Genomic DNA, 16781 nt, shown 5'->3' with positions numbered 1-16781 from the left:
AAGACAACTTCCTCGGAATAGCGATAAACGTGCACACAAAACGATGAAAACGGTGAAAACATAACCGTTTGAATCAGCCGATTACTCATGGCCGCGACATCGACATTCCGTTTCCGGTGAAGCGAGTTCACGCGGCGTACTTGACCCGATCGGCGTGGATCCGTACTAGTCGTTTTCCGCGACGATGCGACGATCTAAACGTGCTCAATCACGGCCCCCTTCGAGCGAAACTACGCTTTTCGCTCGGTCTCTGGCGTGCAGTTCGCATTCGCCGCGTGCTGCATCCGCAACGAAACGCACGGGGGAACTGAAAACCGCAAGGTCTCTCTCCCGAGAGAGGGACGATCCGTTAACGCGGAAATCGCCGCTCGTGGGCGTCGAAGTTCGTATTCATCGCGCGGTCGAATCGTTAACGAGCGGATTTGCGACGTACATCGACTACCCGTATGCGTGTACACGCCAAACGAAAGTGAAAATGTGTTTCATTCGGGATAACAGAGAGAAAGAGAGAGAGAGAGAGAGAGAGAGGAGAGAGAGAGAGAGAGAGAGAAGGAGAAATCATACTGGAACGATGCTGACCAATTGAGAGACTAGTAACGAAAATGACCCTTGTCAAATTTTTTGATTTTTTAGGTAATAATGCGTTAGAGTTGTCAGGAGAGAGACTCCCAACATGGTAGAGACGGTATTATGAAGATTAGTCTGTGCTCTGACTTATAGCCAAATGAAGATTAAATGGTTCTACAAAAATAATCTTTAGCAAGGGTGCAGAACTGCACAATTTAATGATGTGAATCTTAGTTGCTAGGCTTTTGGAAATAATTACAAAAGCGGCTGTTGATTTGGTTTTAGGCGTTCCAGAAGAAAGATTTAAAGAGATAAATAAAACAATAAGCGGCAAGATTAAAACAAATGTTCTTAGTTAAATCGAATGTTTTAAGAATGTATCTTATTCACTCGTAGTGAATCTTATTGACGCTTAATTGGAAGAAAATGCTGAGAGCATTGTGTGATCTTTGCGCAAATTTTGTACCGTAAATATGGACAACTTGAAAACGTAATTGATTGCTTTTGGACAAATGGAACGAAAGAAATGATTACGTTGGTGTAATTAAAGAAACTTCCAATCTCTTCGATTCGTTACTGCAGCTGTCATAAGCCCGTACAAGTATCGACATCGCTGTATCGCATTGGATAGCATCTAAAATTGCTAGGCTCTTTGGATCATTTTCCTACAACCGTATTTTTCTATTCTTCGAATATTTTTTAACAGAAAGATTTCAAAAGACGATAACAACGTAGGAAAATACGACGAATTAACTAGCACAAATACTGCACGTGCAGACTGCAAGTGCAGTTAAGTAATCAAATATAGTATCCGTATGCTACTGAATGGAATATAAAGTAAAAAGTATGTAACATATATGATACACGTAGAAACAAAAAAATATGATAATAGGATAGACATACGTAAAGACAAAGGACGCGTGAAATGTCAGTGGTATAGAATATTATCATGAAAACAGAGATAAAAACGAAGTGAGATATCTTATCGATGGTCAGCACCGATCTAGGGGAAAGTCAACGTAAAATAATAGGAAAAAAAGGTGTCTCACCTTTGTTCTCCTTGTAGCTGCCATTCAATTGAACTTCGCCGAGATGACCCTGCGAACTCTGAGAACTGCTCGACTCGTCGTCGTCGTCGGGCAAACTTGAGTTTAGCGTGTTGTTCAGTGAGCTTATACCCAACGAGTGGTTGAGCCGCGGACTTAGGCGCGCGTTCAAGGACATCGACAATGGAGACGTGCCCGTCGAGTGTCGCCGGGATTTTCGCCGTTCGTGAGAATCCACCAGGGACTTCCGGTTTCGTAGCGTTTTCCTGCGAGAGAAAAATGTTTCAGAGTGAATTATTATGTTCACGATTTTCATGTTTCGACGTTGTGTCGTAAATTAAAAATATTATACGATGGATCTTGAGCGAGTTTCTATTTTGACGTTCATATTGCTTAGTCATTGATTCGTACTACTTGATTGGCGACACGAGTCGCGATATTTGCGTAATCCACTTGAAATATATTGATCGTCGTAACTCGCCAATTTACATGGTGTTATGCCAAACGAAAAATAAACATTTACCAGTCACTGTTCGAATTTAAGTGGCACGTATATTGGGATATAATCTAACCAGAAAAACTGCATAATTTGATAATCTTTTTCCAACTTTGTGATTTTTTCGTCGAAATAGCTTCTTTGGTCGTGACGTTATTTAAACAGAGTAATATATTTGGATTTCGAAGCTTTAAAGTAAAGCCATTTTATGGAAAAATAATTTTTTTAAAACACTAATATTGAGACGTTGCGTATAAAATATCTTGTGTATGAAATACCATTTTCCAGGTATAAAATAATGATATTAAATACCATTCAGAATCGACGAAGAGTATTCTTGAAAATTTAATTTATTTACTGTATTTATATACGATGATTTTTCATTTATACGTTAATGGACAAAACATTAAATACAATATATTTGCCACTCGGTTTCCGCTACGGGTGAAAATTGAGAATATTATTCAGACTGCACAGTCTATAGAATCAAATGGAACAATTTTTACTCACTGGAGAATTCAAAGCAATATACCTATCTGCGTTTGAACATTCAATCAACTATGGACATGCGATATATCTAGTGATTGTATTCTAGTTTAGGGGCTACTTTGGAACAACCGACTTCTTCACACGAACGCGACCTACAATGATGGATACCTTGCTCTCAATTTGCTTCATCCACCTCGCGATGACCAATCGATCATTTAGAAGAGTCATTTATTATCACGTATAGGAACAAGGGATTTCGGTATAACAACGTGATCGTTCATACGTTAAGAGGGACGATAGATGACACGCATTGACTTGAGAATATTACAATTTTAAAATAAATGGCTCAAATCTATCCCATTCTTTAATAGGTAGATGTACGGTTATTGAATTAATAAATGAGAACTAGAAGAGCGAGCTAATGCGAGAATTATGAGAGTCATAAAGGTCAACTTGTTAGCGTGCTCGGATAAAACGGAACTTGAAATTTATTGCGGTAAAACGATGATTAGGCACTAATCCAAATACATGCCCGCGAAAGCGATTTTGTCTGAATAATCCGAGAGTTCTACCACTATATATATTGCGAGTTCAACTGTTTTTACTCGATATTCCGTTATATTTTGGAAACATGATCGTTTTATCTTCAAAAACTATGTTCTATATATTACATGAGCGAGTAAGTTCACTTAAGATTTTCATACTCGGTCTTTCGAAGATTCTATCTGCACATAATCCTCCGGAATTTCCAACTTAGACCACATGAAATTTCTCTCTATCTGTATTATCCAGAACACGTTACATACCAAGATCAACAAAATTGCTAAAGGGAGAAGGGCAAACGAAGCGATCGAAGCTTCAAATCGATACCTGATGTTATCGTCCAGCTGACGAATAGGCGAGCCCCTATCGTTCCCGTCCTCGTGATGCAGCACGGCCTCGTAGATCTGGAATTGTCTGAGTAGATCAAGATCGGTGCCTTGCTTCGACATGTACCTCTGGATGATGCCCTCGATCCCTTGCTCCTCCAAACAGTCCACCTGATCGTAATAAGTATCCTGGTCCGGTATACCGTTCAAACACTTGTTGACCAACGTCGTCGCGTAGATCAGTAATTCCGTGTCGGCGGCGTCGTAATCCTTCAGCAGCTTCATCACGTTCGTCCAGGGTATCATACCCCTGGATGTATCGACCGATCTAACGGCCCTGACCAACAGCAGACTGTTCGTCTCCACATATTCGACGAATACCAGCAACAGCTTCAGTGCAGTCTTCACCACTAATCGGAAGCGGCTGGCTATTAACGTGTATAACCACTGAACCGTCTGACCGTGTTCCATCACTCCATTCATGCCGTCCACATAGAGCATCACCTGACCGAGAGCTGTACGATTAAAAGCATAAAACTGTTAATTAGCTTATATTTGTATAAGAATTTGAAAGAGAAGGACGTTTGTTTGAGAATGACGGAGAAGTGTCAAACGGAGAAGAATTAAAGATAAAGTTGAATTAGTTTCCGCGTTTGTAAATTCTATTTAGAGGTACCGAGATATACAAGTAGTTAAATACCAAACGATTCGTTTTTAATATCAGAGTTCTTGTCTTTTATCATTGAACAACTAACTTATATAGACAAATATCCAACATCAAATTCTTATAATAAATAAATTTCCACTGAACTATCTGTTTATTAAATTCACTCCCAAGTTTTCTTCTCATTTGTGCTAATAAAATGCTGAAAATTTGTTGCCTCGTATTATTCCATTAATATGCCTACTTTTACAGATATACAAACAAACAAAAACGAAACATTTACAGAAACAACGGAGAACTACAGCCTTCCCAAAACGGCCCGACATACCTATATGAAAACCCATAACACGATACGGAAAACAATTTTAGTCCCTGCAGCCAAATCCATATTCAACGTAAAACAATTCCATAAACGAACAAACTTTCGGTACATTTTCCATCTGCGGTTTTCGTCCGAAAAATTGGAAAGTTCATGAATGAAACAAAGGTTCGCCTGAGCGACCCTAACGCTCGCGTAATATCTGGCACCCTGCGCGCGAGTTAAATATACACGCGCGCGAGGTCGTTCGCGGTTCATCAATTTCGCATGAATCATAATCTTCAGGACGACGGAGAGGTCTTTTGTTTTCTAGAACAACGGAACTTTCTCACGCTCTCACCCTTTCCATTTTCCCCTTTTACGTTAATCCTTTTTTTTCTCCTTTTTGTTTGGTTTTCGACGGGAGCGCAGGGAAAGCATCGCCACATCTCTGACAGCCGATGCAAATATCCAATGAGAAGCTTTTGTCGCATTCTCCGCCGCCACTCTCGCGGCCGCCAGGATGAAATCCATCAATCTCCGAACGGTTCGGATCGACTTTTGTCATTTTTCTCTTTTCCACTTGCCAGGCGACGCCTCGTGTTGTCCGCGAAATTGATTTTTCGCCTGACTCGTGCTACCGGATTTCGCGGCCCACGTTTACCACCGGTTTAACGCGTGCCTCCAAGCGACTTGAAATTAGTTCATGTCGTTGCCAAGTTTGCAGCGTATATTTGCAAAGTTTGGCGAATTATTTAGATGATGGTGGGAGAGAAATATTTTTTTAAACTTTTACTTTAATACGAAGGATATTGATGTATAATAATCCCTGAGACTATAGTTACGACGTAAATAAATTGGGTAATTAAAAAGAAATTTTAAGTTTCAGAATCTTGAAAATTAAAATATCTTTCGGTATATTTTACTATCTTCCAATGTTTGAAAAGAAAACATTGCTGTTTTATCAAACGTTTTGTCGTACATATTATCATGCAAGTATACTTGCTATTTTCTCAAAATCCACGAATTTACTTATAAAGATTCTACGTCATTAAGTCGCCAAGTCTCGTATGAACTCTGGAATTATTGTGTACTTCTCTCGCTAAAGCGGGCGTTAATCGCTCATAAGTCACAACTAATCGCAAAATCTAAATAGAGATAAAATCATATGAAAAAGGAAGTGGAAAATTTCAAAGGCTCATGGTGTGATTCTCCTTTTTTCTTAAACGAAATTAGAATTAGAATTACTAAAATCTACTTCGTTATTGATCGCGACTGCTATTCTGTTCAAAAATTACCCGCCACCTGTTATAGAAGGTAGTCGCGCCGGAAATCCGGTAAATTACACAATAATAACTAGCCGCGAACAAATTATCAACTCGTGCAACGAACGTTACGTGGTCATGTCAAAAGTTGTAATTTACTTGCTGTATAACTAGTACGAGTTCTAATTGAGCTCGGTGCATTGCTGTGCAACAATTAATTATTGGGTCATGGTGGTATAACTAGTTCTCTGTCGAAGTGTACAAGTGATAGAAGCGCAGCTAATCGTGGCCTTATCGACGACAAAGCAATGTTTACTCGATGGGCAAGTATTTGCTATTTCTTCGATAATTTTGCTTCTATCGTATATTTCCTGTTGTTATATTACAGATACCGAGAATAATCTTATTTGATCGAACGGAATTTTACTCTCGAATTTTTATTCTTATTGAAAGAGGTATGAAATATCTGATTTGACGAATTGTTTATAATGTAGCAGAGATATTGATATTTGTTTCCCAGATTTTTTCAAATCTATAGAACGATGAGATTGAGAAAAAAAAGTTAGCACACAAATAACATGATTTGCCTAAATACCGTGGAAACATAATTATTGACTGGAGATTAATATTAATTTTTTCGAATTTTGTTTTAAACGTCGAATATCTATAAAATTTCATAACTGTGAACAAAGTTAGTGCGGAATTTACTGTCAATGTTTTAAATGTATCAGTTTTGACAAAGTGAGTGATACAAATATTCGACAATAATTATAAAAATGTCAAAATCGTAAACGCAGGACACGATGCGACATGAAAAAGGAGCCTTTCCTTTGTTTACGTGCTTCGCCGCTCCGTTTGAAAAATGGAAACGAAAGATAGGTGCAAAACGAGATAGGAGCGCACTGTACTTTATGAAAATAGAGTCCCGACGTCGGGTCGCGTCGTTATTCTGTTAGTTGCAAGTATCGATACCCGTTCGAAACGCAATGTTTTCATAAAATACTGAACTCGATTTTCCTCACTGATATTTATGTATCTACGTATCGTATTAGATATCGACATTTCATGTACGTAGCAAAAATATTGCGAGTGAAGGAAATGAATATCCCCTATCACACGATGTAACGGTTACTTTAAATTTCATTGATAATCCTGAACATGACGTGTGTAAATAAAATGAAAACTGAAAACGATAGTCGAGTCCACTTTTCTGACATTATAGGAATATTTGAAAAAATACTACGATCAAAAATGGTAGGATACAACTTATTTATAATACGACACAATAGAATCACAATTATGAGAACGCTGATTGATAGAACAATTATTTATGAGAACATCGATTAACAGAAAATTTGACGATAGTCGTTTGTTCCATTTGGACTTGTCTTGGCCATAAAATTAACGAAATTATTATCACTGCCAGATTCAGCATTATTACTAGATTCACCTAACAGCAGATGTTGCATAAGTCTTCAAATCACCAAGGTCCTAAAAATCAGATGACACTAAAATCTCTTTGATTCTGAAATTGCCAAGATTGTAAAATGCACGGTGCGCATAATGTCAAAGTTCCGTCGGCCCTGAGATCTCTGAAATCCCAAGATCTCATTGGACTTTATGATTTTTTAACTCTGTTATTATCAAAGTCTCACAGTCCACCTCGGGCGGGATTTTTTAATTTTACCGATGCAAAATATTCAGAATATTTTCCAAATAAAGTCTCGCATTGGCATATTTATATAACGTCCTCTACCGACTTTATCTTTATTAATAAAAAATAGTACGCTCACACACACGATGATATGCGCTTTTAGTGCAGCTCCTTTTCGTTTTAACCATCCTTTAGCTGCTGATTCTGCATAAAACTGAATGTTGAATTTTCTCAGTTCGCTACAGCAATGTAAATGAACCTAGAAAGTAATTACATGAGAAGTTTGCAAGATAAACTACTCTTGATTATTTTCCAGTATATTTTTCCAGTTTCTATGCAACGCTTCCCTTCGACAGAATATGAGAAATATTATTGCAGCTTTATGATTGAATTGGATTGTATTGAAAAGAACTTGGTATACCAATAAAGCCACCGAATGAAATATTAAATTGCAACAATGAAAAATTCGTATAAATCCGGAGATTTTAATTTCTTTCCGGGCTGCACAGTAGGATGTTTCACGTTGTAATTCAACTAAGTGAAGAGCCACAGAGAGACAAGAACTCACAGCAATATCGTAAATATTTCGCTGGTTAACTTTTCCAATATATAACAATATTACTGCTAATATTGTTTTCGATCTCAAACAAAAACATATAACTTAATTATTGAACATTCCACAGGGAATAAAACCTATGTTTAATGAGATTTTTATCGTAGGAATTTCACCATCAAAGCAAAAAAAAAAAACGGTGATTTATTTGTTGTATTAAATACGAATGTAGTTGATAACCAAACAAAAGTTATTGTTCAGAGAATTAATAAAAGAGTGATAAGAGAAATAAAACTATACGTAAAACATATATACCCTAGTCCAAATCATAAACACGATTAGTGTCTTTTTCAATTACATTTTGTTATTTCAGTGAACACTTAAAGGATTAACATGTATATTATAATTTAAGATCATAAGAATTTGAATTTAGTCAGGTATTTAAATTCTTACAAGCCCCTTTAATTTTATTATTAATTAAGTCATAATTTTATTATATATACACAATAATTTGAAACGCTTTATAATAATAAACTTTAATTATTATTTTCTGAAGAATAGTAGTAGACAGAATTGCATCAATATAATCCTCAGCTAACCATATTATATTGAAAAGTATTAAAACAAAGACATAAAAACTTATTTGAAACAATTATTTCGAAATATCTTCAAATTGCTGTATGTAAATTTTATAAGAAATCCATTATCATCCACAGCTGCAAATGTAATCTTTGATGGATTCGTAAACGTATGGAAACTAATGCACATTTACCACTACATAGGACACTTCGTGTTGGGCAACTGACCGCGTTTTCCGATGTAAATGGGTTAAATCAGCGAAAATGCGTTAGTGAACTGTCGGATAATGGAACTATTGTGTCGATCGAATGAAACTTTTCTTCCGTAGAAAGATCAGCCAGCCGGTAATTTCCCTTTAATCTATTCTGACCGATTGCTCGAACTCGGCATTCATACCACTTGGCCCGTCGTACTTTTTCAACTAATTATCCGTCAATTGTAATGATCTCTAATGAACGAGTTCTTGACTGATAAATTTTCAGGTTTCTTCGGAAAATCGATCGTGTCCCTCGTAAAACGTTATGTATATTCTGTGTTATAAAATTATATGTGATTTCAAACGTTTTATGTCCCGAAAGTGAGTATAACGATCAAAGTGACGCAGAAAACGATCTTCTAATTGCTCTGAACAGTGTATTATAAATATAACTGTCCTTTTAAAAAGTAGTCAATACTAATTGTTAAGAAAGTAGTCCTCTTTCTTAATTGTTAAAAATGTAAAGCACACGACATGTAAATCAAATTTCGTTGAGTTAATAACGTTAAAACATTGCTAAAACTCCGTACGTATTTGAAAGAATTACTTGTTGAATATTCACCGCGAACCAATTTCCTAAATTTAAAAAGTCTCAACAGAGAAACAAGTTTTCCATTTTTCTTAAATTATGATGTTCTTTCAGTGGTATAGCATTATCGATAACATAATAAAATTTTAATATTTTTTCGATAAAATCGTACAGAATGTAATTTGCAGAGAATATTAACAATCGATATCGTCGATTCGTATAGTGTGTATAACATTATAATATTACTTTTATGCGTACTGAAACGAATACTATCAAATACATGTTCCAGCATGAACATAAAGTTTTACCCTGGTAATATTATATACTTTTCTATACGGTACGCAATAAAAATTCAATTTTCATTTCGTAGGTTTCACATTTCTTTTGTTTTTTTTTTCGCGGCCAGCTACGGTATTAAATTTAGATTTGTTCACTGCTGTAACGGAGTACGCGATGGCATGAAAAGCAGCTCGTGAAATTCGTTCGGGCGAAAGTTTCGGTAGGGCGACTGTTAAATTAAACATCAGGAAGTTCGGAGTACCGGTTGGCTGCCTGTTTAGTGCTACACCGAAAGACGAAGTTTGTACGACTATAAAGAGTGGCTTTTCTTCCCACGTAAATCCAAAAATCGAACTTCAATGGACATTTATCAAATTGCGAAAAACACGACAAACAAAATGCCTTACGTACTATAAATTTATGTACGGCAATAGAGATCTGCACACACTTTGTACATAAATTCTCGTCCACAAATGTTAACACATCTAGAGAAAATGAAATAAACTTGAAATATCATTAGGAGCCATTAAAAGTTTTGCGATTATTATTTCGCGATTTATGAAGAATCCATATATAACAGAATGTTGTAATAAGAATTTCTTCAATTATAAAATTAAATTCCTTTCCTCGAAAAGTTTGTATCGCGTTGTACACGTATTTACTCGGTATATTAAAATTACGAAACCACGAAATTAAACATATGTTTAACATAAAAAAACGGAGGATGCGTTTCTGATTTCAGCACGAACGGTGTAAGTGCTCGAGCGATATTCGCATATAACGAATTGCATTTATCCGCAAATAATCTAAAGTTCTAATCTAATCTAAAGTCATCAGACTTTATTACCAGTTACGATCAGTGCGGTAATAAGCGCTTGAAACGTTTAGCAATTCAAACGAAACTTCCGTAACGTATCGGGCATTCGTATCGAAGTAACTCCGTGGAAAAGCGAGACAGCCAACTTACAGTCGATGAAAATTTTTCAGCAGGTGCCGAGAGTATTTTCGAGCGGAACTGACTTTCTTTCGAACTGCCGTTGATTTCTGCAACATGGACCCGTCTTTATGTTCTCCAATTAAAAACCGATGCTAATTGAACCAGGTTCGAATAAATACACGAACGACGTTTACGATCCATTCACGAAATCGAAATTGTTCCGCAAGCTGTGCCGGCGCAAGGAGCAAGAAAACGCGCATAATCTCGAAAGAAAATTTATCACGGTCCAGGGTGGCCACTCATAAATTCCGCCGATAAGAAACACGGCACGTTAGCAAAATTTAATTCCGCGACCGCTTCCAGTCTCGCGTTTCACGCGACACCCGACCGACAAAAAGAAAAAAGGAAGGATAAGAAAAGAGGAACGTCATTTAGAATATATCGTTTGTACGCGATAACCCGATGATCGTGGTTATCTGTCGTGGTGCTGGTTTTAGCCGGAGATTTATTGTTGGGCCAGCCAATAAAAAAGAGTATGCTAATGCGGTAATTATGCTAATAATAAACGTTACACGACATTACGCGTTTAACACCCTCGCTAGTCCGAGGCCTGGTAGACCGTGGTGATTTAACGTAACAACACGACCGCGTAAATTTAGCAATTTGCATGGTGCCGCGTTATTTCTCCACTGTCTTCCTGTTAGCGGGAGTTATGTTGCCGCTTTTAATCCGATCCGTCTGAAAATCGTTTTGCGTGCGATGGAAAAATAGGCCAGGCTAATGTAATCCGGCCAGAAGCCGCGTTAATGGATAAAAAGATAAAGGGCCGATCTATAATGAGCATTTATATTCATAGCGTGTCGAATATCAAGCTAACGTTAACATGTAACTATATTGACCATTTGGAACAGTGTCTCTCACACAGAAATTTGGGAAAACCAGGCTTTTGTCGCCGTGGGGGTTGCTTCTGTTGTCGCAATTGTTCAGAAACGATTCACTAAAAAAAAAGAAAAAAACTATCCCCTTTATGTGCATCGAAATATATTATATATAAACGATTAAAAATTACAACGTTACGAACTACAAAATATACATACGTACAGCTGTATTTCTGTCCCATAGTTCATTCTCAAAAAAAGTCGGCATCAATCTTACGAAGACAATCTGTATGTTCCAGATAATTGTAAAAACAATAGTCTGAAATCCGTCGTTTTGACGAGTTTGATAATTCTACTACTAATCGGTGTTTAATAAGTCGTAAATCGATTTTGAAAAAAATGTTAATTCTTAAAAATTGTAATAATTCTAAAGCCTGTAGTTAAAAAGATCCGTCGTTTCTGTATAATTCTATTGTTTCCCATCTCATTAACTTGATCCCAAGAGCTTGCAAACGGGATGTCAAAAAGTTAAATGTCCCGAAGAATTTGAGAAGCACTGACACGGGTTAACGTCACGTTTCAAGCATCGACGTCGCAATCGTAACGTCGCGCCGCTTCATCGGCACAATCGCGCCGGTAATGACAATAATTGTAAAGCGATTTAAGCGCGCCACGGTTGCGGGCATTAGCCGGCCCGTTATCATTACACCGGCCATAAGTTACGCCGCGAAATCTAATTAGAAGCGTGTACGGGAGCGTAGATCGCGCGCGTAATCATCGACTATCGGTATAGCTCTATGGGGATATTATAATCAACGATCGATGGTTCACGGAATCACATGACTTTTTACACAGCGTAGTGTGATTGTAGTTCAACAGGTAATGCCGTAAGGATGTAGAATCAGTTTTCTTTCATGATTCTGGTTAACTGGTCATAAAATTATTATTTTGACTATAGGCGACATTGAAATATATCGTTCATTATTTGAGGTAAATTATTATGCATTATAACGATATAGACATCATTATACATTATAATATACATTGACGTAAGTATATTCCTGAATATAACAATTTTTTTTTTAATGTTTCGATACATTTATTATGTTGACCATATGGATTTAATTATATTATACCATGTATATGTATACCCATGAATTGTTCTCTTTATTTTAATCCCAATCTCGACATCGTAAAAAACGCAATATTCGATTATCTCCTTCAATTTTCGTACATAAAGATAGGTACTCTACAAACGACATCGATGTGCTCCTCGAGGAAACAACCATTTAACACGTACAAGAGTACTAGTTAGTCGCGTATGTTATACAATTTCATCAGCGTATATCCAAAGAGCAGCCATAATTTTCCGCGCGAAAAATCTAGCGACAGCGTCCAGTCGTTGGGCGAAGCACCCTCGTGTTACCCGTTTTTCCTCTCGTCGGCAACGAAAACAGAACAAAACGAAAAACGGGCAAGAGAGAGAGAGAGAGAGGGGGGAGAGAAAAAAGAAAAAACGAGGAAGAACGAAAAAACGAAAGCAAAAAGCTGGCGGAGTAGCAGAAGAAAGGAAAAAATATAGGTGGGAACTGCGACGACATTGCGTCCAACGGCACAGAAAACGTTTCCCCCGGTGATTTAGAATCATAATCCACGTGCGCGCGTCCCGGAAACTTGATTTCTCCTGTCGCGGACGCATCTCTCGAATCGAACAAGGGGATCGATAAAAATCTGTTCCCTAGCAGAAAAGTAGGTGAATGTTACGCATTATCCGGTGTTGGAATTTCACCGATAGCGTGCACATATGCACGCAATATCTTTGGTACGTAAGTGTACGTAAGTTCCTCCCTCGCAAACCTGCATCAGGATATCGCAGGCTTGAAGATGCGGAAAAACGTAGGAACCGTGTCACTTCGAAAACAGCTGTCAACCGATCCACCCACGCTTCACAACAGCCTTACAGTTTTAAATACAGTTTCACAAATATTTTCACATACAGTTTCATTCCATACTCGGCTTTCTTTTGTCGTTCAAATAAAAGCTACAGAGATTTTCATTTTAACGAACGTTTTGTAATTTTTATATAACTACAACAAAAATATCCGTCACGGGATGTTCAGAACTTTAAAGTCTATGCCAGAGAAATCTTGTTTCGCCGACATTTAAAGGAATCTCTTTATCGCGATTTATATAAAGTAATGAAGGATAACAAGTGGCCGTGTACCAGCGATGTATGGTACGGAGGATGTAGCGTATATTAAGTTACTTTGACTGAAATTGCACTTAGCGGTAGAATTTATTAGATTGCGATAAGGTTAGATGAACGTGTAACGAGCAGTTGAGAGAACGAAACGCGAGGGAGATTGTATTATGCGGTTACAAATTATAATGGTTCCAGTGAATTTGTGTACGAAATAATATGGAATAAAATGCGTTTAACATTTTATCATTTAACTCTTTACCGTAATAATTATTTATAATGAACGTTTCGAGCGAACGTGAAAACAAGTACTTCTGAAATTTCGCTTATCTCCGAGTAATTTACTTTACATGGTGTTCTTCGTGCGGATTATCTTTTCATTTAAATACGAGCAATTAAATACTGCTACAGACGAAAACTAAATTGCAGTAGATAGAATGCTTTAAAAGGTATATGAAACATTGAGAAACGTTTGCTTACATTTCACAGAATGTAATTTAATTACAGAGTTGCGAGTAACAATTATATAATTACAGCATGTACTATCATTACTATGATACGACGAAATTGATTTTGTTATAGACACGCGATGAAACATCGGTGTCTATAACATCTGTAAGACTAAAACAAATTAAAGCATACTTTTCGGATATAATTTATAATGAAATATTTTGTGAAAGATGAAATTCTATAATAAGATGACGGCTACTACTTTTGGCCATTAATTTTTCTTTCGTGTTATGCTATAAATCGGATAAGGTGCCCAGATGCTCAGAAGTAGTGACGTATAAAAAAAAAATTACTTCCAGTGTTCTTCTCGTTTTCTATTAAAGAATTTTGTTCATTATTAGAGATTAAATTTTCTTCGCTTTTTTAGAGCTATTCATTGAAAATGATTACAATACGAGTATCTAATACACAATAGACGATAAAAATTTGAGCCAAAATCACAGTTCCAGAATCTTGGTTCCTTCAAGTTCGGATACTTCATCTGCCTTCAAATATCAAAGTGATCGATATCGGGAGCCCCATGCGAATGCAGATATGCAAATGTGCCGTGGAGTCACGGGATTTTACGTTCATCGCGTCGACCGGTTCGATGAATTCCTATTTTCGTTTTATCGCGAACATGTCTTTTGATTTATATGCTGCTGTCGCTGTGAGAACGCGCGGCTGTGATTTAAAGCAACGATCGGCGCAAAATTCTACATTTTCAAGCTCCTCTTGACGGAATTCAGTGAATTTCAGTAGGGAATTACTGCTCAGACGAAGGCTCGCAAAAAAGATTTTATTCCAAAAGATTTGATACACTTTGGCTGACTACGGTATAAAGACTCTACTTGTTCTATTATTCTGAATTTATATACGTACAACGAATTTCTCCTGTCTGAAATAAAAATTGTAATTATCAACAATCTCGTTTCTGTTGCTGCATTTAGATTTTGCGTTTCGTTTAGTTTCCTAAAAATATAGAAAAGGAAATGTTACACTAAAAGTATCGATGACAGAAATATGTGTTGGCTAAGAGCATGTCACCCTTCGACTGTTTTATTAATTCTGGTTACTTGCTTTTTTATTGGATTTGACTTTCATGCGAAGGAATCTTCTAAAATATTTGTTATTTTTAAACTAAAATCTGAGAAAAATACGATGCATCGCGAAATGATATAAATTATTGAATTATGATTTATAATTTATGATAAACGATATAATAATTGCTTTTCGCGCTTTGTTGAGTATTAAGTTGGTCGTAAAAATATTCTTTAATAATCCTAATATCATAAATTATGAAATTTCACAAACGTTTCCGTTTGAGACCATGAACCATATTTATTATTACTCTTTACAACACACAAGTATTAATTCTTTTAGACATCAGTTCCTACGTTGAGAACAACTATTTAATAATTAACGGTAATTTGCTATAGCGACAGGTACTTTATTTAGATGTAGTAATCATTTGCGTCCTTAATTGCGTACTTATTATCTCAGTTAATTGTCCTTAATACGCTGCAAATAATTTTCAAAGCAGTTTATCGTTACCCACTTACGCAATTACTATCCCTCACAAGAATACTAAATATACTTGTATTTGACGAAAGTCACGATGATTTACTATAACTTAAATCCCAAGTTAAAAGACAGAAGACCTGTAAAGGAAGAAATATTTATATCTAAGTAATAATGCAACTGAATGAAGATTTAGCTGATCTTTGCGATGAATAAGTTAAGGGTCATCAGTGACCTGAATGGAAAACTTCTAAACTGACTAACACAGATATCCATTCTACATATGAGTAAAGCTTGCTATCTGTTATACCTGAGTTGAGCGAGCATCTTATCAAAGTTACCATTGGAACGTTCCCGAGCAAACCGAAACTGTCAGAGAGTCGGCACTTTAACGAGCCAATAGCGTGGCGAAGCGTCGCTGTAATCAACCAAGACTGACACGCCGAGATGCCGACATAGTGCTCGCGTTCCACGAGCATCGTGGATTAGAAGATTGGATGTTCGTTCAAGCCTGGTCGTAATAAATTTCCTGTTTACCAAGAGATAAGGAACACGCAATGAGGCCCCCACCCTTTAAATTAGACAGGTAACATTGCCCTCCCAAGTGGCTTCCTCCAAGCGTCAGAGACACGGGTGAAACCAGGGCCTGATTTACGCGCGTGATAAACCTAACTGCCAAATTGTTTTATGAATTACTTTATCTGCCACTCCTGCTACTTATCCAGGCGCCCTCTGTTGCTCGATACTCGTTTAATCTTAATTGACCCGGCCGAACAACTACCGAGCCACTTTGTCCCCCTTTCTCTCTTCCACCGTGTTCCTTCTTCTTGAAAACAGTCGTAAAAGGATCGCTGCGAACCTAATTTAACTCGCTTCGAAGGAAGGAAGTCGTCTATAAGAACGCTACCACGGTTAATCAGTAGAAAAGGATAAAATAAAAGGATAGACGTCTGTTGATAAATATGGAATAATTGCGAAGTGGTATAAGGAACAACGTAAATTAAAGGCAAATTGCACGGAGGGTCAGGAATAATTGCGTCGATGTTTGTGAGAGGTAAAAGAACATAGAACATCGACTTTTAGAACGGTACTTCAGTTTTCTGATACGGTAAAAGTGTCCGTTCATAGCTCTTTCCTGTCTCTACGATGCTATTGTACTTTGTACCTGTATATCTATGTCCCAGGTACACAGCACAGCAAACTAGACACGAC

General features: G+C 37.0%; 1 protein-coding gene across 4 annotated transcripts in view; it reads right to left on the bottom strand.

The window, feature by feature from the left end:
* The window catches only part of Fhos (Formin homology 2 domain containing), a 241577-nt gene that overhangs the window by 45108 nt on the left and 179688 nt on the right, over positions 1–16781 (bottom strand). For all 4 annotated transcript variants that reach the window (XM_072022637.1, XM_072022646.1, XM_072022619.1 and 1 more), the window contains 2 exons: positions 3469–3982; positions 1617–1879 (listed from right to left, as the gene is read on the bottom strand). In XM_072022637.1, the coding sequence (XP_071878738.1) occupies positions 1617–1879; positions 3469–3982 (777 nt within the window). The remainder of the gene's footprint in view (positions 1–1616; positions 1880–3468; positions 3983–16781) is intronic.

Source organism: Bombus fervidus, chromosome 1 (genome assembly GCF_041682495.2).
Source record: "Bombus fervidus isolate BK054 chromosome 1, iyBomFerv1, whole genome shotgun sequence".
In the NCBI taxonomy this organism is placed as follows: Eukaryota; Metazoa; Arthropoda; class Insecta; order Hymenoptera; family Apidae; genus Bombus; species Bombus fervidus.
Note: the sequence above shows the minus strand (reverse complement) of the source record. Positions and strands in the feature narration are given on the sequence as shown.